Source organism: Lonchura striata, chromosome 3 (assembly GCF_050655825.1).
Source record: "Lonchura striata isolate lonStrDom1 chromosome 3, ASM5065582v1, whole genome shotgun sequence".
NCBI classification, from domain to species: domain Eukaryota; kingdom Metazoa; phylum Chordata; class Aves; order Passeriformes; family Estrildidae; genus Lonchura; species Lonchura striata.
This window is the reverse complement of record NC_140705.1, coordinates 5,828,547-5,853,345: the sequence shown is the minus strand read 5'-3', so window position 1 is coordinate 5,853,345 and position 24,799 is coordinate 5,828,547. Positions and strand designations below refer to the sequence as shown.

At 42.6% G+C, this 24,799-nt stretch overlaps 1 protein-coding gene across 4 annotated transcripts in view; it reads right to left on the bottom strand.

Moving 5' to 3' along the window:
* RUNX2 (RUNX family transcription factor 2) overlaps positions 1-24,799 on the bottom strand; it is a 215,691-nt gene that overhangs the window by 96,085 nt on the left and 94,807 nt on the right. For 2 of the 4 annotated variants that reach the window (XM_077782468.2, XM_021527232.4), the window contains exon 6: positions 7,099-7,272. The exons of the other annotated variants lie outside the window; for them this stretch is intronic. In XM_077782468.2, coding sequence (XP_077638594.2) covers positions 7,099-7,272 — 174 coding nt within the window. The remainder of the gene's footprint in view (positions 1-7,098; positions 7,273-24,799) is intronic. 4 annotated transcript variants of the gene reach the window in all.

Here is a 24,799-nt window from a genome sequence, read left to right as displayed (position 1 = left end):
CCTTCCAATTTAATTTTAAGAAGATTTTCCTGGAGTTTGCCATTTATATTAGAGCTGAGTAATATAAATGGTTAACATAAACTCAGAAATCTGAAGGACACTTGATCATTAAATGTAATGAACTTCTTTAACAATTTCAAGGCCAGTGTTGTATAGATTGGCACAGGTTCAAATCTGACTGACTGCTCATTGTTACATCTGATATCGACATATTTCTCTGCCTCATTCCACTACGATAATTCACCATACAGTCAATGGTAAATGATCTTTGAATGGGAACAGAAAGCCTAGGCTTGCTGGAAAAACAATCTTAAAATTAATGGTGTGTTAGGAGCACAATCTCAAATCCAAGATCCTTCAATCTCCAAGACCTTTTCAATCTCTGTTTCTGAATCGAAAACAGGGCCCCTAAAGCTTTGGGTTTAGGTCAGCTCCACTGCTAGGAGGAAATAACATAGCAGGTAAAGGCTGGAAAAAATGTTATAGTAGACGATGTTTTTACATCATTTTGGTCTAAGATGGTGAAAAGCTAAGAAAAAGAGGCGCCTTTCTGGAGGCTCATGCCACTCCTGGTAGTGTAATCCTCATGGCGCAAGAACTTCTTGAGCATCTCTGGCACTGTCATCACTTTGAACACCCATGCTAGACTTGGTTTTAAACTTAATACCCTTAATCTAGCAACTGCGAATGTGTGGACACAAGCATGACAAATAGCAAAAAGTGGTTCTTTGAAGGCTCATGTGGTATTTCAAAACAGTATCTCATACTGCACTGTCAGAAGCAGGATATGGGCCTGGATGGACCATCACATGACCCCAAAGCATATCATATATTCTTCCAACATCTACCTCAAATACATCACTCTTCCCAGGGAATAGGAAATAATGAAGAGGAAAATCTTTAACCAAATTGAACATTACATGATTCATCAGAGCTCAGTGACTGAGGAGGAAGTCACCGTACCTCAGGCCAGAGGGTTACTGTGATTCCTCCACACATGGCTGAGGTCATGGTTGAGGCAGGGTGGGAAATATTGCCCTGAGGTTTACTGGCTCAAGGTATCTTTGACCCGTTAGGAAACCAGAAAGTGAAAATACAAGTCTTACCAGATCCCGGAGCAAATGCCCTAAAGCCAACGCTTGCTTGGCGGTCAAGGTTTGCATGGATGTGAGAGTGGTGAAATGCCATTGCCTCGCCAAGTCAAAGATGACCTGTGAGCCCACAGGGCAAGCATCACTGCTCAGCAGCATTGCCCAATTCACAGTGAAAAATGCCACAAGGCAGAGCTCAAAGCTTCCCCAGATAGTCCCTGAAGGTGGACACACAACTCATGTGGCACCCCTCTGGTTCACGTGGTCCTTGCAATGGTGCTGGAACAGTGGCTATGACCCACCACTGAGGGCAACCAGACCATCTCTTCTGGTCCCACACACCATCGCACCTCTGGGGGGAAAGGAGGGTGCTGGGGGCACCACAGGGATGTGCCAGCTGCCACAACAGCACTTGCAGGGCAGATCCACACAGATGCTTCTGGGGCAAACATGAGGCCCTTAAGAGGGTCACCTCCTCCTTGCTCTGGCCCAGAAGGGGTGGAATGACTATTTAACACATACTATTGGGGAAGAAGCTGTGGGGTGATTTGTAAGAGGTTTTCCTTGGCCTCCTACACCACAGGCCAACTTCCCTACTGTCTCTGGCTGGTGGGCTCCCATGTGTGCAAGGATCCCTGCTAGCCAAGTCCCTACTTGGCACCATCACCCAAAGCACCACATGCTCTGCAGGCACAGCAGAACTTGCCATCACAAAAAAGAGCCCAGAACAGATGAGAGATCTTAAAGCTCTGAGAGCATGTGAATTCCTCCCTAAAGGAATCCCTCCAAAACAAGGAAAAATACTTAGTATAATAATAAAATGAACTTCCCAGGAGAAAGCCACCCTCATTCCCACATGGCAACCATGGGGAAGGGCTAACAGGGCATTCAACAAGAGTGAAGGAGTCAGAGGGCCACTCTGAGCTGGCAGTTACACTCGAAAACTTTGGAGTGATTACTAAGAGCAGTCCTCCTTTTGTAAACATTTCTGTTATGCCTGTGTGGGTGTGAGGGGAAGTGCAGCTCTCAGCGTATTCCTTCACAGCAGGGCATATTGTGGGTATGCTGAGACAGCCTGGGCACAGTTCAGCTGAAACAAATCAGCGGGGCGAGGCCTAAACTGATGTGCAAACAGCTCCATCCTGTTTGCGCTTCCAGGTGAACCTCCGCAAAGCAGGAAATACTGAGTATTGCATATTATTTTTGTCTAGGTTTTGCTGTCACATTTATAGTCATGGGACATATGCAGGGTTCTTGACCTTTGTTGTCTCTGACTAATTGCATTAAATGGACGGTGGATATTGATGCTTAATGGACAATAAGAGTCTTTAAAAATTAGTCCAAGAGTAGATGCACCACATAAAACTAAAATTATAAAGCAAATAAAGAAAAAACCCATCTAGTGACCCATTCTTCCAGTGACATTGGCTTTCCAGTATCACAACTTCTCTTCTTCCAACAGAAATTATCATAGGATCATGCAATAGTTTGGGTTGGAAGGAACCTTAAAGATCATCTAGTTCCAAATCCCCTGACATGGAGAGGGACACTTTCCATATTCTGAAGTGTCAATGGAGAGAAGCAAAAACCTGCAAATATCCCTGAAGAACAACTTTTTTCACTACTTTGGCGTTGGATTGTGAAGCACACTCATTTTCTATACGAAAAAAACCAATTCCCCCTTTTCCAAGCTGAGTTACATGACCAGAGCATGATCACAGGCTGACAGCTCCTTGGTGTACTGTCTATAATACCCAGACATCACATGCATCACACTCTCATTTAAACCCAGCCACCAGCTCTAGCTCTGGCTGCTGCTGGTTGGATTAGTGCTAGTGCCAATAGTAAAAAACAAGCTGTCTGGAGCTATCTTTGGTAAACACTTAGAGCAAATATTCTTCCTTCTGATCTTAACAAAGCCAAGATGACTTTCTGCATGAGTAACTCAACTATTGTTGTAACACCAACCCCCTCAGCAAAACAACAACAGCAGAATACAACCTTCTTCCCTTCTCTAACTCTTTTTTAGGCATCTTTAAAAGCCCAGGGCTTCGTCTGAATTGCCCAGTTCAATCAACAAAGTCAAATCCAGTGGAGTTACACCCCAATGTACAAAAAAGTAATTGAGACCAGATTTTGGCCTGAAGAACCTCTAAATCCATTTCTCCTCTCACCCCTCCAAGAGTCACATTTTTGAAAAGGAAAAAAAAAAAGACAAACTCAGTGAATCATGCCAGTAGGCAGCTAAGTTTTAAAAGGGGGTAGAGAGAAATAAAGTTAAGTAATAGGAGGGGTGCAAGCTTTATGAAATAGAGGTCCACAATGGCAACTTGCTAGTCAACCAGAGGATGCAATCAGTTTGCATAAAATACAGCAGTCTGCAGATTCAGTTTACACTGTCCCTGAAGTCAGTCCCTGTCTGTCAGTGAAGATTATCTCCTCACTATCTTCCTGCTAAGCCGGTTCTGAAGACTTTAAATCTCCTTAAAAAATGATGAGAAATGGAAGCATAACATCCTTGAAGTGCATGGAGAAAGGGAAAAGGAAAAGGGAAGAAAGTGAAGGTTTCACAGGACTTGCCTTTGAGGGTTGTTATTTCAGTGATGAAAGTCAGAGGTTGCCTATAGATCAGCCAGTGCCACAGTGGTGATGGAGCATGAAACCTCACTTAACTCCCACTTTGCTGTCCCCACAGCCCAGCCAATGGGGTCCTCACAGCAACCACATTCCTACCATTACACCTGTGGCTTTTCCTGGCCTACAGAAGCTAATCCTGACCAGTTGCATCTTGAAAAAAACAAGCTTTCCTCATCTCATACGGGAACACTAATGCAACAACTCAGTGTCTGAATGGGAATGTAATTGGATACATGAACAAGTTGCATGAGCCTGTTAGGGAAAGGGGAAAAAAATAAAAAAGCAAATATACCAGTGAACAAATGTGAATGGACAGGATTCCTGATTTACGGGCAGCAAGCAGGGTTCAAATTGGATCTGCACTGCCTCAGCAAAGGCAGCTGCTTATTGGACCATTTGTTTTTTAATCACCCTTCGATGTAGCTTTTACTGAATCCTAGTTAAAATGCCACGTTGAATAAGGGCAACTCTGTGCCTTGTCCTGCCACAGCCCAGTCCTGTGGTAGGTTAAGGACTGTGCTGTGATTTGTACAGCCTGTACTCTGATACTCCAGGAAAATAAACACAACCTAGACAGAGAAAAGAAATATAAGAGTGAACCCTAAAGTGCTGAGTTCTTTCAGACTCAGGTGTGGGTCAGCCAGGCTTTAAATAATATGTCTGTTTAATCATGCAATAGCTATGCAAGGCTTCAAGTGGAACAAAGCAAAATGTGCTTACTAGCAATAATATGGATATTGTGTAGGAAACCAGTATTTACTGTTCCAGTTATTAGAAATTTATTATTTCCCGTAAATAAAAATTAGGCAAAGAGATAATGAAACCATGGTATTTCTAAAGGAATGGTTAATTCTAATAAAGGTAATTTAAAAATCCTGGTTTTCAGACAGAAGGGTCTATTCCCCTTTTAACATCTACCCAAGGCAGTGCTTATGTTAAGAAGCAAGTGGCATTTTGAGTATTCCACTACAACAAGGAAACTGGTGTTGAAGGACAGCCCAAGCACCTCACTCCCTACCACCATACCAAGCAGCAATTTCCTACTCAACAACTGACCAAAGGGTGCCTTGTCCATGGCATCACCTTTATCTCTCCTTGACATGGTTTGTGTAGCAAAGAGTACCCATCCATCCCACAAGAAGGATCCCAGAACAGGGACTGTCTGCAAAAAAGCATCCCAGCACTTTGGTGGAACATCAGAGCATGATGAGCTTTACAGATTACAGTCAAGGTCCTGAAGAGCACCCAAAAGCCTGGTGGAAATCCAGTGCAATTCCCAGAGCTTGCACCCATGTACCATGTATCAGACCACTTAGTCACTACAAAGTCCTCACCATTTTGGGGGAAATCAGAGCAATTTGGGATTCTAATGCATATAATCCACAAGAGATGGGAAATCCAGCCTGCATCCCTCAGCTCACTTCTTTCTGCCCTACCAGCATTGCATCTTCCCTCTCTCAATGAAGTCTCAGCTGTGCTCCCTTAAATTTGCAGAGAAGGCAGGGAATGCCACACAGCTTTGTTTCCAGTCAGGCTTATTGAAAGCTCATCTGAAGTTTTCATCTCCCAGATCTGTAAATGCTGCGGCTGCCTCATAACGAGGCAGAGAAGAAGTCTATTAATCAAAGCCAGCAGAACATTTTCTACAGGAGGCATTTATGTGAAGGAGACCAGCATATGAGGTTACACTTAGTTAGGAAGAAAATTACAAGGGGATCTTAGTTCTTGTGCTTCAGGGCATAAGCTGATCACCAGATGGGGTCAGGAAGAATTTCACCCGCTTTCGTTCCTAGATATAAAGTTGCACAATAGGTAAACTATGGAGGCACAAGGAAGAAGGAAAAAAACCTGCTTATAGCCTGGATTTCCCCCCTGCTTTCTTGGGAACTATGTCTACAAACATTGCCAGACAGAAGACTTGGTTAGAAAAAAATATTGTGTTTTAATTTGGCAGTCCTTACCCAGAAAACGATATGCACGAGAGCCCTGACTTCATATGTCCAATGAACAAAATATGAAGCCTAGCCAAAAAAACCTGCTCTGGGAAGCTGGGGGGCAGCAGGTACCATGTAATGGGTACAATCAGCATATTTAATATATTATAAACATTTTACACTAGTTAAAGTTAGACTTCTAGATCTGGGAGAACTTTGCCACAGCTCATGGGAATTTTTTTGTTGCAATTCTTTGAGTGCTTTGGGTTCAAATTAACTCACTTCTCTTTCTTACTGCAAATTAATAAACCAGTTGAACTTAAAAAAAGAAGGAAAAGAAAGAAGAAGAAAGCCACAACACTTTGTTAAAACCACTGAGTTTCAGCTGGTATCATGTCAAAACCACTTGAAACATGAAACTAGAAATCTTCCTAGGTTGACTCAAAGAGTATGTCTATACTAGGAGTGCTTTACCAGGAAAGGAATGCTGGTGTAAAATGCTGGCAAAGGACTCTGCTGTGGATGCATCTGTAGCAGCAGAAGTGAGTATTAAATCAGTCTAGGGAATTGGGCCAAGAGCTTTGTTGACAGACTTGTATCTAGGTGAAGTTCTCCAACAATTCTAACAATGGGTCAGGGGCAACACCTCTTTACATCCTGGATAGACACAAACATGTCAGCACAAATTTAGAATCTAGAAATGCACAAAGTTAGATAGAAGTTGCTTTGAATCTCTTTTGAAAAATTTAACCAGCTCTGACTCTAGAAAGAACAACTTTGCTTTATTTTGTAGGCTTCACCGTTTTGCTGTAAACTTCTGGCATAGCTGCAGTTAAACATCTTATTTCAGCCTTCTAATCTGTGACACATGGTGGGTGCTTTATGATTACTCTCAGCACAATGAAATCTGTCTCTAGCATGCAATCATAAATGTTGCATACAAGCCTCACGAGCAACCTTCGGAGATTTCTCCACAACCCAGTTCATTTATTGTAACCGTGGTCAGCAGTGGTGGTGGAAGGAAACCACCATGTGAGAAGATTGTGTTTTTATTCTGATAAAAATACCATTAAGTGCTGGCTGCTTCCCTTAACACAACTGCAAAATAACAAGGCTGAATAAAAATATTAATTCTATTGTATACTAAAGGTACTATTGCAACATGGAGAAGGCAGAGCAACGTGGCAGTTAGAATTTCACCAGATCCCTACTCAGATGACCTGGATTGACTATTTTAGATTTATGGCAAAAATATATTTAAAAAAAATACATTTTCAGCTTCAAGCACTATAGAAAAATCCACTTCCCACCTAGCTTTGCTTGGACAACATCCCCCACTCTGTAACAGCCTCTTTTACTGCAGCTGAGACACAAATTATCCATAAGCAATTACTACCAATGCCTGTGCAAGTCAAACCTATGGTTCTGTCTCTTACCTGTAATCTGACTCTGTCCTTGTGGATTAAAAGGACTTGGTGCAGAGTTCAGAGAGGGCCGTGGGCTCTGGGTCGGGACCCCTACTCTCATACTGGGATGAGGAATGCGCCCTAAATCACTGAGGCGCTCAGAGAACAAACTAGGTTTAGAGTCATCAAGCTTCTGTCTGTGCCCTGGAAACAGCAAATCATAAAATAAAAGCGTTAATAACAAGACTTATCAATTTAACACACCCCCAAAAAAAACCCCAAAATGGTCTCTAAGGACCTGTTACTAGATTTAATGGATTTACAGGTATCTCAGCTACCCCAATAACACAGAAACATTGTCAGGGGGTTGTGTTTTGGACATGGTTGTGCTGGTGAAAGCCTTATCAAGCACAGCTGTGCCCATACATGTGTAACATATTACAATTTGGATCAAAATAAGCACTTATCAGGACACCCACACAAGGTCTTTTTTTTTTTTTTTTCCCTTTTGCTACTTTAACTACCCAAGGTAGTTAAGGAGGCAAACTTTCCCTTCCAAAAGCAAGCCTCATATGTACCTACAACTTATCAACTGGGACAATTACTCCATGCCTGCATTACTCCATTACTCCATGTTGTGGATTTTTGCTATGAAAATGCAAGCTTTTCTTCTCTCTCTCTCTCTTTTTTTTTTTTTTTTTTTTTTTTTTTTTTTTTTTCCTTTCTATAGTTAGTCATTAGCTTTCATTCCTCTGGGAGATTTTCCAAAAAGTAATTAGTCCCTGTCAGTTGAGAAGAGCAGTATTCAAGGGAAACCTCCAAGAATCCTGGCCAGGACAGGAGGACAGGGACCTACACACCCTTGCATGGTTAGCTTTCCTCAGTGCTCCTACTGAACTCACCCAAAACAGGCCAACTACCCCTGGATATATTTGGAACACTCATTTAGGGATGTTTTGCTGACAAAATATGAAGGGGGAAATGGCAAAAGCACTGGGATGCCCCCAGTGGTCCTGCTTATGTTGTCATTGAGATGTTTCAAGAGCAAGGGCTTTGCTTCTCTAATGGTTGTATTTTTGCTCCTAGGTTTAATTTCTTTCCAAAGGATGCTCCTTGTCCAATGGTGCATTTGAACGTGAGTTGCAGAAGGTGTTATTTCTATCATTCAGCACAGGGAGAAAAAGGCATGCATAGAGATTAAGAACAGGACTAATTTTACTTAACTTTAGCCATTCATAAATCAGGCATCTAGTCTAAACTCTTCTAATGTAGACTTCCTCTTCAGTTAATGGAAAGAAATAGCTACTTCCAGAGGGCAATTCATCTCATTTGTCTCTGACAGTCGCCTTAAAACAGCATGATTCACCTCCTCAATTTGCTTTCTCTTCCTACTCTGATCAGAGAGGGAGCACACATGACTGGTTTAATTAGACACCCTCGCCATTAGTCAATGTTAAATGGAATGAAGCCTACCCTAAGTTACAGATCAAGGTCACACAAAGAGCCTCTGGCAGACCTGAAAGGGGGACCCAGACTCCTTGATTTCAACCCAGAACCACATCTGCCTCCATCCCTATAAGCAGTACTGAGGCACTGGCACAAGTAATAAGTGGGGGGGGATATTTTAATGCTTTTAACAATAGGAAGGGTCCCTGGTACAGTTTGGGCTTGAACTCTTTCAAATAATCACCAGTGACTTGAGATAATCTGTGTTGTCCCTCAGCAGTATGAATATGGCCATCTTCTGGAGTCTACAAGAGTTCAGCTCTGCCGACATGGGAAGATTCTCCCATCAGTCTTTGGGCCATAGAACCAATTCCAATACTGTTTAATTTATTTTAGAAGCAGAAATGAGGCCACTGAATCTTGAGATTGAGCTATCAGGGTACCACTTCTAAAAAAAAAAAGCTTTTTAATAGTAAATCTCACCACAGTACTGAGTACATGGGTTCACACGATCTGATTGGTATCACAGTGCCAACATGACGCATAGGCAGTGCAATATCCAAACTAAATAAATCCAGACTGGATTCAGAGAAATCATAACTCTAGACAGAGAAGGATTCAGGTTGGGAGATGAGGGGAAACTTGATGGGATTTAACACTGGAGAAACTTCTCTAGCAATTTAAAAAATTAATTAGTTGACCCGTAATTTGGTGCTTTGAAGTCTGGGTTTTCTCCCCTGTAATGACTCAGTCTAAAAGCATGGGGTAGGTGGGAACCTTCTCCTTAGGGAGAAAGTGCTGTTCCATGTTACAGCTGCCATGGGTGCCTACTCCTCTCTTCAGAAAGTATCAATTACTTTAAATAGGGAATGATTTTTTGGCTTATAAAAACTCCATAATAGCAGCTTAATTAACAGGGTCACATCCAAACTCTAGTCTTCAGCATTATATTCTCAATCCATTTAAACTAATATTTGTACAAGTTGGGTGCTGCTAAATCTGAAAAAATTACTTTTACATACACATGCAGTCAGTATTCTCTTGGGATTTCTCCCTCTTCTTTTCCTCCACAATTTTTATGTATTTGCTTTTCCCTTTGCTAGTCATATTTTCCACTCTGTTTTTTTAAGACACCTCCTTCCTCTCTGTTTTTTTCTTCTGCTTATTCCTGATCATGCTTTGGTAAATTGAGCAACCTGGGATAGTGGAAGGTGTCCCTGCTCATGGCAGGGTTTGGAACAAAATTATTTTTAAGTCCCTTTTCAACCTAAACCGTCCTGGGATTTTGTGAAATTCAAGAGATCTCAAAATAAGGCAAATGTGATAAGCCCATCTCCATTCTCACACACAACAGTCGATTTTAGCTGGGAATGAATTCACTCCCAAAGTGAATTGTATTTAGAATTTCTTAGAAAAAACCCTGTGCTGTGTTCATGTAGTGACCTTTTAACTAAAGAACCACTAACAAACTGGTGCATAATCTATTTCAGCTGTCCTCAGGTAACTCAATAAATAACTTACTACACAGGTCACCACCATTCCTGCACTAACCTGTGCCAAATAACCCTCAGCCTTGTTTTCATCACATTCTGTTTGGTCATATATAGCTTTGTTAGAAGAGAGTTTATACTAAATTATATGTATTATAGCAGAGCTCTGGATAACAGAGCACTTTAGGATGGGCAGGGGAAGAAAAAAGAAAAAAAGAGAGGAAAAAAAAAGAAGGGGCATACAGGAAGAAGAAAAACAATTTCCACATCTGTTTGAATTGAAATGATCTATAGATGTGTGGGTTTGGGTGTTGCCACTTCTCTCCCACCCACCCCCCAAAAAAAAAGAAAAGTAGGGAAGAGCAAGCTCTATGCACATCTGGAAGACCCCAGGCATCAATGGAACTGCAAGTCCCCAGAAACCAGCAAGGGGCCAAAGGCAGACTTGCCTTTTCCTTCTGGACATTTAAAATTTAGGGTTGTAACACGGAGTCATGTTGTGACAAAGGGATCCACAGAAGGAGCCACAGTCCCCGAGTGAAATATCCCAGGGAGACAAGATGACATTGCAGCTTTGCATGTTATGGGCTACTCTGCTTTGATAAAGGCTGAGACGTGCTCACACTGAAAGTAAGCAGGAAACTCAACAAAATCTTTGTATTCAGGAGGTGCTCACAAAGGCGTGTGGGCAATTTAAATAAATGTTTTGCCTTGATTTCTGTGCAAGAAAAAAAAAATCCTGTTAAGTATGGAGGAGCCATGAGGTATGGGCTGAAAACACTCTAAAAAGACCTTCTGAGTAGCACATAAGCAGCAGGAATGAAATATGTGATACATGTTTAAAACTCATTCCACAAGCTGCTTTTCATCTCTCATTGATATATGTGTCCGTTGACAGAGAAATTCCTGATCCCAGGGGAGTGTGCTAAGAAAAGCTGTATTCCTCAGTCTCAGCACTGAGGCGTAATTTTATTTCAGGAAAAAAGATTAGGGTAGCAAGTGTGGATAGCTGAGGAAGAATCCATGATCTGCTGCAGCAGTGAGTACATCAAAAAGCAATATAAAAGCTATGTGAAGAGTAGAATAAAATAGTGTTACAGCTACCCCAAAGTGTGCAACACTTCATTTAGTGCCTGTTGCTCTATTGCAAATATGAATGTGATTTGGCTTGGAGGGGAAATAAAATGCCTGTGGATATAAGCAGTCTTGGATGTGAAATGTTGTCAAAAATAAATGGAAGCTGACCCATGAGTCTCTGATTAAGGATGGGACCCAGTGGCCACTGGAAAAGATAAAAATCACCAGTGAGGAGATGGGAAAGAGATGAGAAAAACTGAAAGTTAAAACAAGCTGTTCTGATTTGTCTGCTGGCACAGTACAAAACATGTTGGATATCAGAAATCCAGGATTTGCTGCAAAATAGCAAGAAATATTCTGATCTTTCACCACTGCTCCGCTGTTTCTAGCCAAACACCAACCTGAGTATAAATTTCTGGACACAGAAACATTGTCATTAATCCCCTCCTGTGCCAAAGCTGGCCATTTTACATGAATGAAATCAGTACTGAGAGTGCTATAAGGTCAGTGAAAACTGCAGCCAGCCAGTCAGTGCCTGTGCTGCTGCTTCTGCTCGCCAGCCCAGCCCAGCCTCAGAACATGTTTGTGTGGCCCATGGAAGCTGATGTTCAATTATCACATCCCAGGCATGGCAGAAGATGTGAGGAGTCTTCATCTCCAGCTTAATCATTTCAGTTTAAACTAAGCGAAGGACTGCCTCCCAGATCAAAGCAAGGCAATCGTGAGTCTGCTGGATGTGGTAACTGGAAAGGGACGTGAGCTCGTCTCTCATCACTGAACTTCCACTGCTCTGCTGGAGGAGGCAAGATGTAAATGGGGCTGTGGAAGAGGCTGACTTGCAGAATGTAAATGTGGTGTTGATGCTTGAAGATTTTTACCTCCTCAGGGAGGAGGGGTGTGCGTTTTTATCTTTCAGCTTGTGGGTGTGGAACTGAAAACTAATCAGATTATGCTACACGTGGCTTTGCCAGATGCTGACACTCAGGGACTCCCTTTCTTTGTACCGTGTACACCACCCACCAGCTTTTTTGTGTGGTTTTTTTTTTTTTCCTGGTACCCAGGAGATCTGGTTACCAGATTTTCAGCAGATGCTTTTATCACTCTCCACTGGGCTAGCTATTTTCAGTCATCACCCAGTTGTATCTTTTTCTGCTTTTGCCTTAACAAGAAGTATTGTGGGAGTCAGGTGTCTCCATAAAAGAGCCAAGGGATGGCAGGAAAGGTCATGGCAGTAAGAGCCTGTGCTGTCACCTGCTGGAGACACATTTTCTGTGACATCCCAAGCAGAATGGAGGGTGATGACCCATTGTGAAATGCCACCATGGCTTCTGTTAGCTCTACGTCACAAATGTGCCCAGCACCAGATAGTGAAGTTTGGAGTCATTCCATGGAGTGACTACAGCTGGAAAAGGCAGACAAAAATTCTTTGAACTCAAGGGCTAGTAACCAAGGATTTCTACAGCTCTGGGTTCAGTGAACCAACAAGAAAAGGGACTTCAGGTTAAGGGGTGGCAGAAAGTAGAAGAATCACTCAGCTCATGATCTGTGAATTTGTAGTCTGTGCACCTCTGTCTCTTGACTCCAAGAGAAACACAACAGAGATCAAGAACACAAGTTTTGATTATTCCTACTCTTTTCCAAAGGTGAAGTGCTTTAAAAAGGTAAAGAGTGGGCACATTTTTTCCTACTAACCCTATATGTCTTTGAGACAAGCCCTCTGATTTTTTCTCTTTTAACCCTGGAGCACCAGCAGCATTCCAGTGTACTTTGTAGTATTTACTCTTCTGCATGCACATCGTATAAGACAATTTCACACCACAAAAAAGACAAGCTACCTGTCCTCTGAATTTTGTCATAAATTCTCAAATTGTCTTTGCAGATCTACCTGCATTTCATCCTGTTTGGTATTGTGGATCAGGGGTAACTGGAAGGTACTGATATGGGTGTGACTGAATTCAGCTACAGGCTGATAAAGCTGAAGTCAAGGGACCCACATTTAGGGACCCACATTTATGCCACAGTAAAGGAGTTGAGACCTGAGCCTAAGTCTTCCTAACAGCTGTTGTGCAGGGACTGAATAATGCTGAGCATTCACCATGAAGCAAAAATATTCACCGTTCTGTTACAAATTTCAGACAATACTTTACTGCAGCAATATGTCACTCCAAAGCAGTATCAATCTATGCACTGGAGGTAAAAATAAGGGAGCTATAAACCAGAAGCCCAGAAGATTCACATTAGCTCTTTGCAAAGAAAAAACCTCTGAAGAAAGTTGTGAGGGTCCCTCTTGTGTCCCTTGTTTTGTGACAAATTGTCATTGGGCTGATTTCTCCCCACCCAATCCTACTGAATGCACCCAATCCTAAGTTCATGGAAAAAAACCCAAAACACAAGAGCCAAACAATTTTTGCCCAGGAAAGGAGAAAGCTTGGAACCCTTCCAGTCTCTTAGGTAAAGACACAATTATGAGAAGAAAAATATAATCCACCCAAGAGACATAATTACATAATTAGGCCATAGGCTGTGCATAGGAAAGGTTCTTATAGTTCATAAAACAAGGAGCTACATAGGTGCCATAACTGTAGTTAATTCACTCAATGAAGAAAAAAAAAGTTTGTTTTTTAAATAGCTAAGGGCACCAGTTTGCATTAGACTGGGAGTTTAGTCTTCTGACTGTACACAGAGCCCTGTTCGTGCCAACAGGAGTCACTCAGGCGCAGGCAGAAAACAAGCCCCTGTCTCTTTTTGTTCTTAAAAAAGGCATGTTTTAACCCAAAGAAGCTAAGGCCTGTACCTGAAACTACTGCAGAGAAAAGGAAATAATAAAGACAGACGAATGCACACTGTGGAGGTGCTCAATTCCTGCGAAACAGATCTAATGTGTTTCCATTTGCCAAAATCCTAATGACACCCTCCTCCCTGACTCCTGCTCTGCAGACTATTGGTATGGGTCCAAAAAGGCCAGATCCAGATCCTGGGGGAACCAGGGACATTACTATCATCCCAGAGCTGTGGCTCCTACCCTGGGTGAGCAGAGGCAGTGGGAGGCTGGAACCTCAGCACTGAGGACAAGCCTATGGAGCATCTCTGGTGTTAATGGTCATCTCCCCACTGATTTACTGGGAGCAAAGGAAATGTCCTCTCAGCTCATCCTGCCAGGACAAAAAGGGTAGTTGGAGGGAGGAAGGGTGAAAAGAAGTGACCCAAGGGGGTGTAACCTGTGTCCCTTTGTACCCATGGGAATGACTCTAAAGCTTTGGGGATACAAAGTGCTTTCTATATTTCAGCTGGGGGCCATGAAGAGCATGGACACAGCTGAAAGGTAGACCAGAGGCTGGGGGTTTTCAGCAAACTGCAACAGCTGCAAAGGAGCCTGCTGCTCACAGAATTTCCCTACACAGTGAGGTGAAGAATGCCTCCTTGGAGCAGGGCTCCAAGGGCTCGTCTGACAGCCAAGGGACTGATGGGGGCAGGTGGCAGGGGCCAAGGTGGTCAGGCACTGCAAGGGGAAGGGTGTCTTAAAGCAGCAAAATTGCAAGATTTAACAAATGAAACCAAAACAGCGCTTTGAGAAAAAGGACAGGCAGGAAAGGGCTCAAGTAGGCTTGCTTTTGCACCAGTTCTCTCCTATTCTCCAACTTAATCCAGAGCTGCAGGACTCGTGCAGCCCTCTGCTCTGACTCTGCTTAAGGTGAATGAGCCAGGTCTGCCCTTGCTGCAGTGGTGGGGTTGTTCCTTTCTTTTTTCTTTTTGAAAAACTTTCTAATTCTGATTGGGATTTTGAAGCTTGTTCTGCAAATTTGAGCAACACACCATAGGATCATCAGTCCAAACAGGCCAGGTCAGGGAAGGAGCAGGTGGGACCCCTGGCTCCACAATGCCCTGCCTTCACCTTTATCCATCTTTGATGAACATAAAGGAATCTGTGTTCACGTGTGCCAGGAAACCAGCTAAACATTGCTGGTATGGCTGCTTGTAGACATTAAAGACAACTCATATAAACAGAGACTGTCACGCAAGTCTCGGTCCCTGCCTTAGCTGGTATCTGTTACACTCTCCCCCTCCTTCTCTCCCTTTTTTCATCAGAAGGAGGGATGAGGGAAAACAAGGGCAGTCACAAAAAATTCAAGAGCTCCTCATTCTGATTTTTCATCCTCATGAATGCAGCAAAATCTTTGAGAAGTAAAGTTTCCCCCCACTCCCCCCCCCCACCAAGAAGGTAGCTATCCTGCAAATATCTCACCAATTTCTGCTGCTTGTTTGCTGGGGCACCAGGCAGTAAAGATCATAGTGAAGAAGGGGGTAAAGGAGGGGGAGAGAAAAAAAAATCTCCTTGAACTGGCTTCCCTCCAGCTGGCAGGAGGGGATGGTTTTTTAATGCTTGTGAAACCTGATTACTTTAAAAGAATAAGAAGGGGGGGGGGGGGGGGGGATGATGTAAACACAGCCATTAAACCAGACTTAAGGCGCTTAGTTTAAATCTAGTGTAGAGCTCTGGGATGCTGCACTGCTCTCTAGACATCAATAGGTGCATTTTCATTTCTGGTTTTGTTTTACACCCCCAAAACCAGGAGTGCACTACACTCTGAACGCTGCGGTTACAGTGGGAATTCGGGCATGGAAGACACAACAGTTAAGCAATAATGGATGGATGTGTGTGTGTTTGCTATCTTTCAACAGATTGTTTTGCTGTGTTAGAAAACTACCGTGTTTATATCCATGCAGCAGGTTTTAAGCAGACAGTTTAAACTTGAATAAAGCGGGATATTTCTAAAATAACCCTGCTAATACAATTCAGATGGGCTAAAGAAACCTGAAAATGTGGTTAAAAAATAAAAAAATATGCCATTTCAATCTACACTGGTGGGTAACATGATCTAAACTCTGAAAGAAAACAGTCTTTACAAGTTCAGCTTGAAGGATTATCTTGTGTATCAGCACCCTCTGTGGCAGAGTAGCATTTATCCACGTATCCACCCATGTTAATGCTGTTGCACAATTTACTACAGCCGTGATAGACAGATAATTGCTTTATCCACCCAAGTGTAATAAACGGAGTCTGCTATGTTAATCCTTGTGTTCTTATTGTCGGCAAATGCCAAGTAAGGGAGAGAAGTACACTGAAAACTCTGTCCTCTCCTTCCAAAACTACTGGAGTTTACTCACCCTCAGACCTGCTAAAGTGTTCTTACTGCATTCCACTCTCCTGTTCGCAGCGCCAAGTATTTTGAGTAGTATCAAGTTATTGTTACATAAAGGGCACCTACACTCAGGCTATATGGAGGCAGAGGCCAGGATGTAGCAGCCTTTAGGAAAAAAAAAAAAACAACAACCCTCCAACCAACCACCCTCAAACATCTTTTCCTACTCAGTAAGTAAAACAGGCCAAGTATTTTCTGTTCCTGGGCATAGCACAGAAAGTAATTACCTGTCCTTCTAAAACTGGACATCTATTCAGTTTGTGTGGAGTCTGTCTGACTGCTGAAAAATGTCATTTAGCTGCTGGCTGATCGGTGTTTCCACAAAAATCTATAAAGATTTTTTATTTTGAATGTCAAAAACAGGCGTATCCTTTAAAAGGCTTACAGATTCCTGGCGGCCCCATGAGCTTAGGTTTGTGGCATCAAATTTGTAATGACAGTTTGATGGATGCCTCCCTTTCTTCCTCCTGAAAGGTATAAGGAATTGGTGGTTTCCCAATAAAAATTACACTTAACACCATTCTTTGCTTTTATTTTTACTCTCAAATGCGTAAAATGTCTGGTGCTGCTGGCAGTGAGTGGGTTCATGGGGCAACTTTCATGTTACACGAGGCGTTCAACTTTCTGTGTACTCAGAGCTCTTGCACAAGCACCTACATGATGTGCAAGTTCTGGGGAAGGACAGCCTTAAGCAGCACATAAATACTGCAGCTGGGCTTAAGAGAAGAAACATTGGCCTGAAGATGCTGCCAACAATCCTGCAGGTGAGTGGCAGTTTTTAACCCTTGTTATGCTCCACCTCCCTCTGCCAATGCCAGCAGGGGCATTTCTGGCTCAGGTGGAGGCTGAGATGTATTAACTTCTACTTTCAGGTCTTCAAGAGAAAGAAAAAGGGTAGGCTTAGATTAGTTATTAAGAAGAAATTCTTTACTGTGGGGGTGGTGAGATACTAAAAAAGGTTGCCCAGAGAAGCTGTGGCTGCCCCAACCCTGGAAGTGTTCAAAATCAAGTTGGGTGGGGATTGGAGCAACCTGGTCTAGTGGAATGTGTCCCTGCCCATAGAGGCAGGGGCTGTTGGAATGAGATTTTTTTGAGGTTTTTAAGGTCCTTTTGAACCAGAACCATTCTATAATTCTATGATTTAAAAGATAAAGCACAGCCATAGAGGATGAATGGATGGGGGTTGGGTGTTACAAAGTTGCCCACTGACTATCACTACTGATATTGAAATGGAAGGTGTTTTATGTATCTTCTGCCAATTAATAGCTGATACTTCATTCAATAACTTGGATGATGCAGTACAAAGCACAATTAGAAAATCTTTAGATGACATCCAGTAAGGTGGAGTTTCAGACTTGGAGAAATAGGTCAGAATTCAGAATGAACTTATCAAAGAAGAGAAATTGTGCTTGACATGTCATTAGTAAGATGACATGCAGTAAAAGTTAAGTGCTTTGTGCTACACTTTGGAGCAAGAAGCCAAATGCACCACAATGACAAACCTATTAACCAGCAGCCCTGCAGAGGAGATCTGGGGGTGGCAGGGAGTTGCAAGTTGAATATGAGTCAATAATGGAATTTTTTTTCTTTTTTTTTTTTTTAAATGAAGTAAATGCATTTCTGGGAAAGATTAATGGTCATGTTGCATACAAGACATAGAAGGTATCTATTACAGGCTGCTCAGAAGTGGTGAGACATCAGCTGGACTGCTTTATCCAGTGTGGGACACCACCCTCTAAGAAAGATGCAGACAGATGAGAGAGAATCCAGAGAAGAGCAACAGGAGTGATAACAGATTCAGAAAGCATGAGCAACATGGAAAAGTTGAAGGAAATACATTTGTTTAGTCTAGAAAAGAGGCGAGCAGGAAAGGACATGATAAGAGTAAAATGTTTTCTACAGAAAATGGTAATCAATTGATCTCTGTGTCAGCTGAGAACAGCACAAGAAAAAGCTGCCTTCAGCTGAGGTAGAGGAGATTTAAGAGATTAATGTATAGTATTAGCAAATTCCTTTTTAAGTATAAAGGGAAAAAAGCCACCACAAACTCCAGACTTGGTAAGTGGAAGGCTCAGTACTGGAGGATTTAAAAATTTGGACAGAAGTCAGTGATGATCTAAGTATATCTAATACTTCCTCTGAGGAAAAATGGACTAGGCTGCCTGAGGTTTCTTTTTAGCCCTACTGTTCTGGGGCCGAGTGATTGTCTGTGCTTGGTGAAGTCACGTACACAATACTTGAAACATGAGTCCGTGCAGTCAGCAGCTCCTGCTAACTGAGGGCCTGATGCTGCAAAGAGCTCAGGAGCTTGAGCTGCCATGAAAGGGCAGAGCAAAATGCAGGCAATGTCTGCTCAGCTATTCCTGACTACAGAGAACCCATGGGGGTTTGGAAATGCTGGTCCTAAACCCTCTGTTCCAGGGTTTCCTATAGCTCTAACTTCAGAATAATTATAATTTCTTTTCCTCTCAGTAGATATTATAAGACTGACCTCATCATTTATTTAGATAGCAGGGCTCTGAGTGTCTACTGGTTTTGAGGAATACACAACAAACTAAAACTAGAATTTTGCACCCAATTATTGAGAGTATTCCTATAACCAGGGATGATCGAGATCCTAATCATGACTGGTTTTGGTTTTTGCTTTCTTATCTGTGTGTCTGCTGGTTACTCAAAAAGAGATGGCCCCACAAAGAGTAGTCCTGGCCATTCTCTTGCTAAAACTTCTCTCCATGCCAGCATGGAGAACAAGAGATACCAAAATGACAAATTTTTTGGGGAAAAATCCCAAACACTAAACCCAGAAGAAAAGGTTTTGGACAAACTAGGTCTTCTATGAGAGTGAAGGGAACTCCTCAATGCAGTGGACTATAAAAACCTGGGATTTTCTAACAAGACTGCCTCATTATTTACACTATTTCTTCCTGAAAGCGTTTAATTCATAATTAGCTCTGTTGGGGTTTTGGAGGTTTTTCTGGTGGAAAGGAAAGAAAAACTCCTTTCTGCTGTGAGCTACACAAACCCAGCTCCCATCCTTGCTACAGAAACTCCGTCCCTGCATACATTCATCTCACACCAGCCCCCTGAGCTCTAAGAATGGCTGTGTCACCCCAGACCAGCTGTTTATTAGCACCATGCCCAAAAATCATGAGATGCAAGTTGCAGACCAAACTTGAGCCTGTCCTTACGGGCTCTGCATGTTGCCAATTCAGTGCCTTAGCCAGGTGTTCAGCTTGCTCAGGGGTGATGCCTCCTACAAAAGCCCCAGGGGGGACAGAGGGGAGGGAGGGGAGTGACACAACCTCATTTGGCCGCGAGGAATGTGAGATTTTTGTGAAGGGCTCTGGCAGGGGGTTGACCCTTCTGCCGACAGTTGTTAGTTTGTTTAGTGACGGGGAGCCTCCCATGAACCTAAAAACAATAGGAAAACAGCGTCCTGGAGAATAAACCTCGCCCCCTGCGCGTTTGGCTACCAGAAGGTAACAAATCCCCGGGAAGGCGGGCGGCGGGGGATGCTCCTGCGGGGCGGAGCTGGAGGGCGGCCAGCACAAGCAGCGGTGATGCCGCTCACAGAGCGGGGAACGGCGCGGACCGACCCCGGGAAAAGGCTGGGAAGGGCTGCGGGAGCGATGTGCCCTGCGACTGCTCCTGCAGGGAGCTGCTCAGGAGCTCATCCCAAAGACACCCCAAATGCCTCTTCTACCGCTTCCAGCCATACCAGATTACCAAGTGGGAGTCTCCTCAAAGCGTGTCAAAGATCAGTCCAAGAAGGACCTGGGTTTTTTATAATGAATTCACAAATCTCCCTTGCCCACACACCAGGAGAACTCAGAGGTTTTAACTTTTGGTCACCAAACAGGACACAGCATCTGAAACAAGGAAACCACTGACCTCAACTGGATTTTTAAAAGTAGATTCTAGTTCACAGGCTGCACCTTTACCCGGCTGTAACTACTTAATTTTTTCACTGATAAACAGGGTTCCGCTTAAAGGAACTTTAGACAAGGGCCTGGAGTGATAGGACAAGGGGAAATGGCTTTGAACTGAAAAATAAGAGAGTTAAATTATATTTTAGGGAGAAATTCTTTCCTGTGAAAGTGGTGAGGCCCCGGCCCAGAGAAGCTGTGGCTGCCCCATCCCTGGAGGTGTCCAAGACCACGTTAGGACTTGGAGCAACCTGATGTGGTGGAAGCTGCCAGGTTCCAAGGGGCTTGGAATGAGATGATCTTTAACTTCCCTTCCAACCAAAACCCTTCTGTGATTCTATGATGCTGTGGGTGCAATCCACTGGGGAAAAAAAAAAAAAAAAAGGAAAATCCAGGAAGCATAAGCTCTAAATGCCTAGTTATAAAATACACAAGTTGTCCAAATGGGCAACTGTGTAATTGATGACTTTCAAAGATGTATACAAGCACATACATACAGCTATGTATGTGTAGATAGATAGATAGATAGATAGATAGATAGATATGCCTGCTTCCAACTTGGAAAGATCTTAGAACACATTGGATCATCACTGGCAGGCGTTTCGAATAATTTCTATTTGATTAATATTTTGGTGCATCATTCAGTTTGGACAGCCACTACAGAGCACAGTGGAAACCATCCCTGCAATGAAAGAGTGGGAAGGATATTTTATTCTGCTCTATTAAAGCAGGCAGAAATAACACTGAAGTACTTAAATTCTGGAAATACTCATTATCCCCGTGCTATTAATATCACCTCAATAGCTTGTTCTATTTAAAGCAAGTTTCTTTCTTTGGGTTTTATTGTGTGGGTGGCAAATCTTTATTTAATTCAGAGGATAAAAATGTATGACCCTACAATTGGAAAAATGGGATTGTCTGGGGCCCAAGACATCTGCCAGAGCCATGACAGAGCCTTTGCCACCATCTTCTGTGGGAGACAGCCTGGCCTTAAAGACTTTACAGCTTGTACAGACTCAAATTTTAGTATTTGCTTTGATTTTAATGTCATATGACTCATTTCAGGGAATAATATAGCTGCTTCCACTGTAATGGTTACAGTTCTGTCTCTGGAGGACCAAAACTTGATCCCTCAGTTATGGAATTTAGGTATGAGCTCTCTAGTCTACCTCTTAGCCCCACTGTTTGCTTTTTTTACACAAAGAAAATAAGGCACACTCCAGCCATTGGCTCTATGGTTTAGAGGACAACACTTACATAGGAGAGTTTCCTTCTTCTGTAAGTACAACCCTGATTTAATTCCATCAAAGAATGATGGAAAATAGAACGCAAAGTGTTCTTCCCTTTTGTCCAAGAAAAGTAAATTGAGCAACCCTGGTGATGCTGAAGAAATTGGATATCTTCTACTGGTGCCTTGCCTTGGTTTTTTTTAATAAGCAAAACTCATCTGTCTTAACCAATTTAAATGAAGTAAAAAGGCAACAACAGAAAAAAGCGACGGAAAACGTTTTCCAGCTTCAACACAAATGCTGAGGAAGTCAAAGCTTAAAAAAAGAAAGTGATTTTTTCACTAAAAGTCTGCAGAGAGCTCAGCACTATGAAAAAGGAAGAATCTAATTTTTAACTCTTCTCCAGGTAGGATGGATCATTCCTTGTCCTTTCATTCCAGCTTCCAACAAGGTCCATGGGATTATTCTCCTTTTGGCAGCACAAGGGCGTTTGGCTGCCAGTGTCCTCATCCTTGACCAGTTTTGAAATCAAAATAAGTTATTCCTTCCTTGACAAAGGATTCCATGTGCTAACAATCCCCTTTCATCAAAGGACCAACATTAGGACTGAACCCAGTTTCTAATGCCTGGTGGATTTAGATGGCCAAACTGCTGCTAAGGGTGTCTGTTGTCAAGTCTAACCCCCAGCAACAGGCAGCATTTCTGACATCATACTGGTTTAAAATACATGTCTTGTAATATACACTCCCTTCTCCATGATGCTGATATTTCATGGCATTATTTGGACAGAACATCCATCCCTACCCTCACTCTCTCAACAGGTGTGGGGGTAATTTGCTTCCAGCACATCACTTGGATTTGAGACTGAAAAGTGGTTTATCCTGTTTTGCTTTTCTGTGATAAAGTTTCCTGATATGCATCTGAGAATGGCTGGTATTACTGCTTGATAACATTTTCATTGTATTTCTTGCTTTCTTGTTGATTGGGGTATAAATCCTCACTAAAATAAATAGATGCACACTGTTTATGATGAATTTAAAGTTCACTTGACAGTTAAGACAACTGAACTGCTACAAAACTGAGATTTTCACACCTTGGCATTTACAGAATCACAGGATCAACTTGGTTGGAAAAGACCTTTGAGATCATTGAGTCCAAACTATGACCTAGCACCACCTTGTCAACCAGACTAGGAAACTAAGAGCCACATCCAGTCTTTCCTTAAACACCTCGAGTGACAGTGACTCCATCACCTTCCTGGGCATCCCACTCCAATGTCCAATGACCTGTTCTGTGAAGAACTTCTTCCTAATGTCCAGCCTAAACCTCCCCTGGCACAGCTTAAGACTGTGTCCTCTTGTCCTGTCTCTGGTTGCCTGGGAGAAAAGACTGACTTCCAGCTGGCTGCATCCTCCTATCAAGGGGTTGTAGAGAGAAATAAGGTCCCTCCTGAGCCTCGTTTTCTCCAGGCTGAGCCCCTTTGCCAGCTCCCTCAGCCCTCCTCAGAAGACTTGTGCTTCAAGGTGCACTGTAATTAAAACCTGCCCTCTGCATTTCCCTTCACGTGTGCATTAAGTGGCCTGCTTTAAAGCCAGGTTGGCTTTCCATTAGTTGTGGTCTCTCAAAGTCCCATTGCCTATCCCAAATTTAAGCATAACTTGTTCTGATGGTGTTTCTCAGTTATGCAGGTTTGCTGTGTTCACATGACAGTACATTCTTCCATGGCTCTAATTTTGTTCTGAGGCAGCCCCAATTCTTGCTGCTTCAGTACACTGAAAGCAAGAGTACATGTGTGTGTGTATGCAAACAAACACACCAGCACCCTCACATGTGCTAAAAACGACATTTTTGTGTCTGCTCACAAGGAAAAAGAAGGATTAATTATGCACAAACATAACTTTCTCCAGCTCTGCCTAGAGATGTGAAAGAGAAGTGGCCCTGTACTCACGTCTCTTCTGAGAATTCTGCCATATGGTTTTAACAGAGGTTTATTTCCTGCAGCAAGAGAGGGCTGCAGAATCTCAATCCAACCAAAATAATTATGCAGACAATTTCACTCCATTACTTGTAGTGGAACCCAAGCTGTGTGGTCCTCACATGCTTGCTGACACCTTTAAAGAGACATTAAACCATTTTTACATAAAATTCACTTAATGGGTGGGATGTAGGATGAATTTCCTGGAAGATTAGCACCTGTCGTGTTGCATAAGGCTTGCATTTGACTGCTGCATGAATTCCTTTAGTTGGTAGACAGCAAAAATGTTATTGAAGCCTCCAGAATACAGTGAAGAATAAACCATATTTCTACAGAGGGAATTTTCTCCCCTTGCTGAGGTTTCCTATCCAATTTTATTACCTCCCACATTTGACCCTGAAATAGCACAGGACATAAGTACAACTGGGTGCCCCACATTAAGTACAAGGAAATGGAAATATGGCTTTACATTTCAGTGTTGGGTTGTGCTGAAAGCACAATGCAGAGAGTTTTCTGAGAATGTTTTTCTCAGAGCCACCCTGGGATGCAGATCTTTTCCCTCAACTAGTGAGATTGCAGTATAAAACCTCCAATCTTTCAATCAACAGTAGGTAAAGAATCCAGGGAAAATGAAACTGCTTTGACTCGAAACAATAAAATATGTATTAAAACATCACCTATCCAACTCTGAATGTAAACCACAGGAATACTGTAAAAACAGGGATGTTAACCAAGACACATAGTGATTAAAGAACATTTTAAAGGGAGAAGGGAGACCACCCTTAAAGCATGGAAATATCCCTTTTGGACTAAAATTTGGACTAAAATGCAATCTGTTCTTTTTTTTTTTTTTTTTTTTTTAGTTTTGGGCAACTGTGCCTGATTTTAGTTACAGTAGCTCGTTTATGGAATTAGCAAATATACTACATTTCAGACAAGCAAATCCAATTAAATCAGAAGAAAGCACACACATACTTTTACTGTGCCAATGCGTCTGTGGTATCAGAAAGACACAATTCCAGGTGGCAAGGGGGATGAGGTAAGGGGAACAAGTTTTTCACTGGATTGCAGGATTTTTCATAGTGTAAAATGATGATTGCTTCAGATCAAAAAGGTAAATGCAAAGAAATAATCAACCGGGGCAATGAGAACAGAGCAGATATCAGGTAAATACCAGCAGCAAACCAAAGGGCATGACTGAATGGTGGAGGAGGTTGTTTTCTTGATGGTTTGTAAATCTTGCTACTGCTGGAGGCCACTGCACGAGCACCTTCCTGTGCTGGGCACGGGAGCTCTGCAACGGTTAATGGCACACGCTGCATGTGTGTGGCCTGAGCAGCGAGGAAACCCAGCAGGAAACACGGTTCTAATCTTTTTCTAGTGGCAA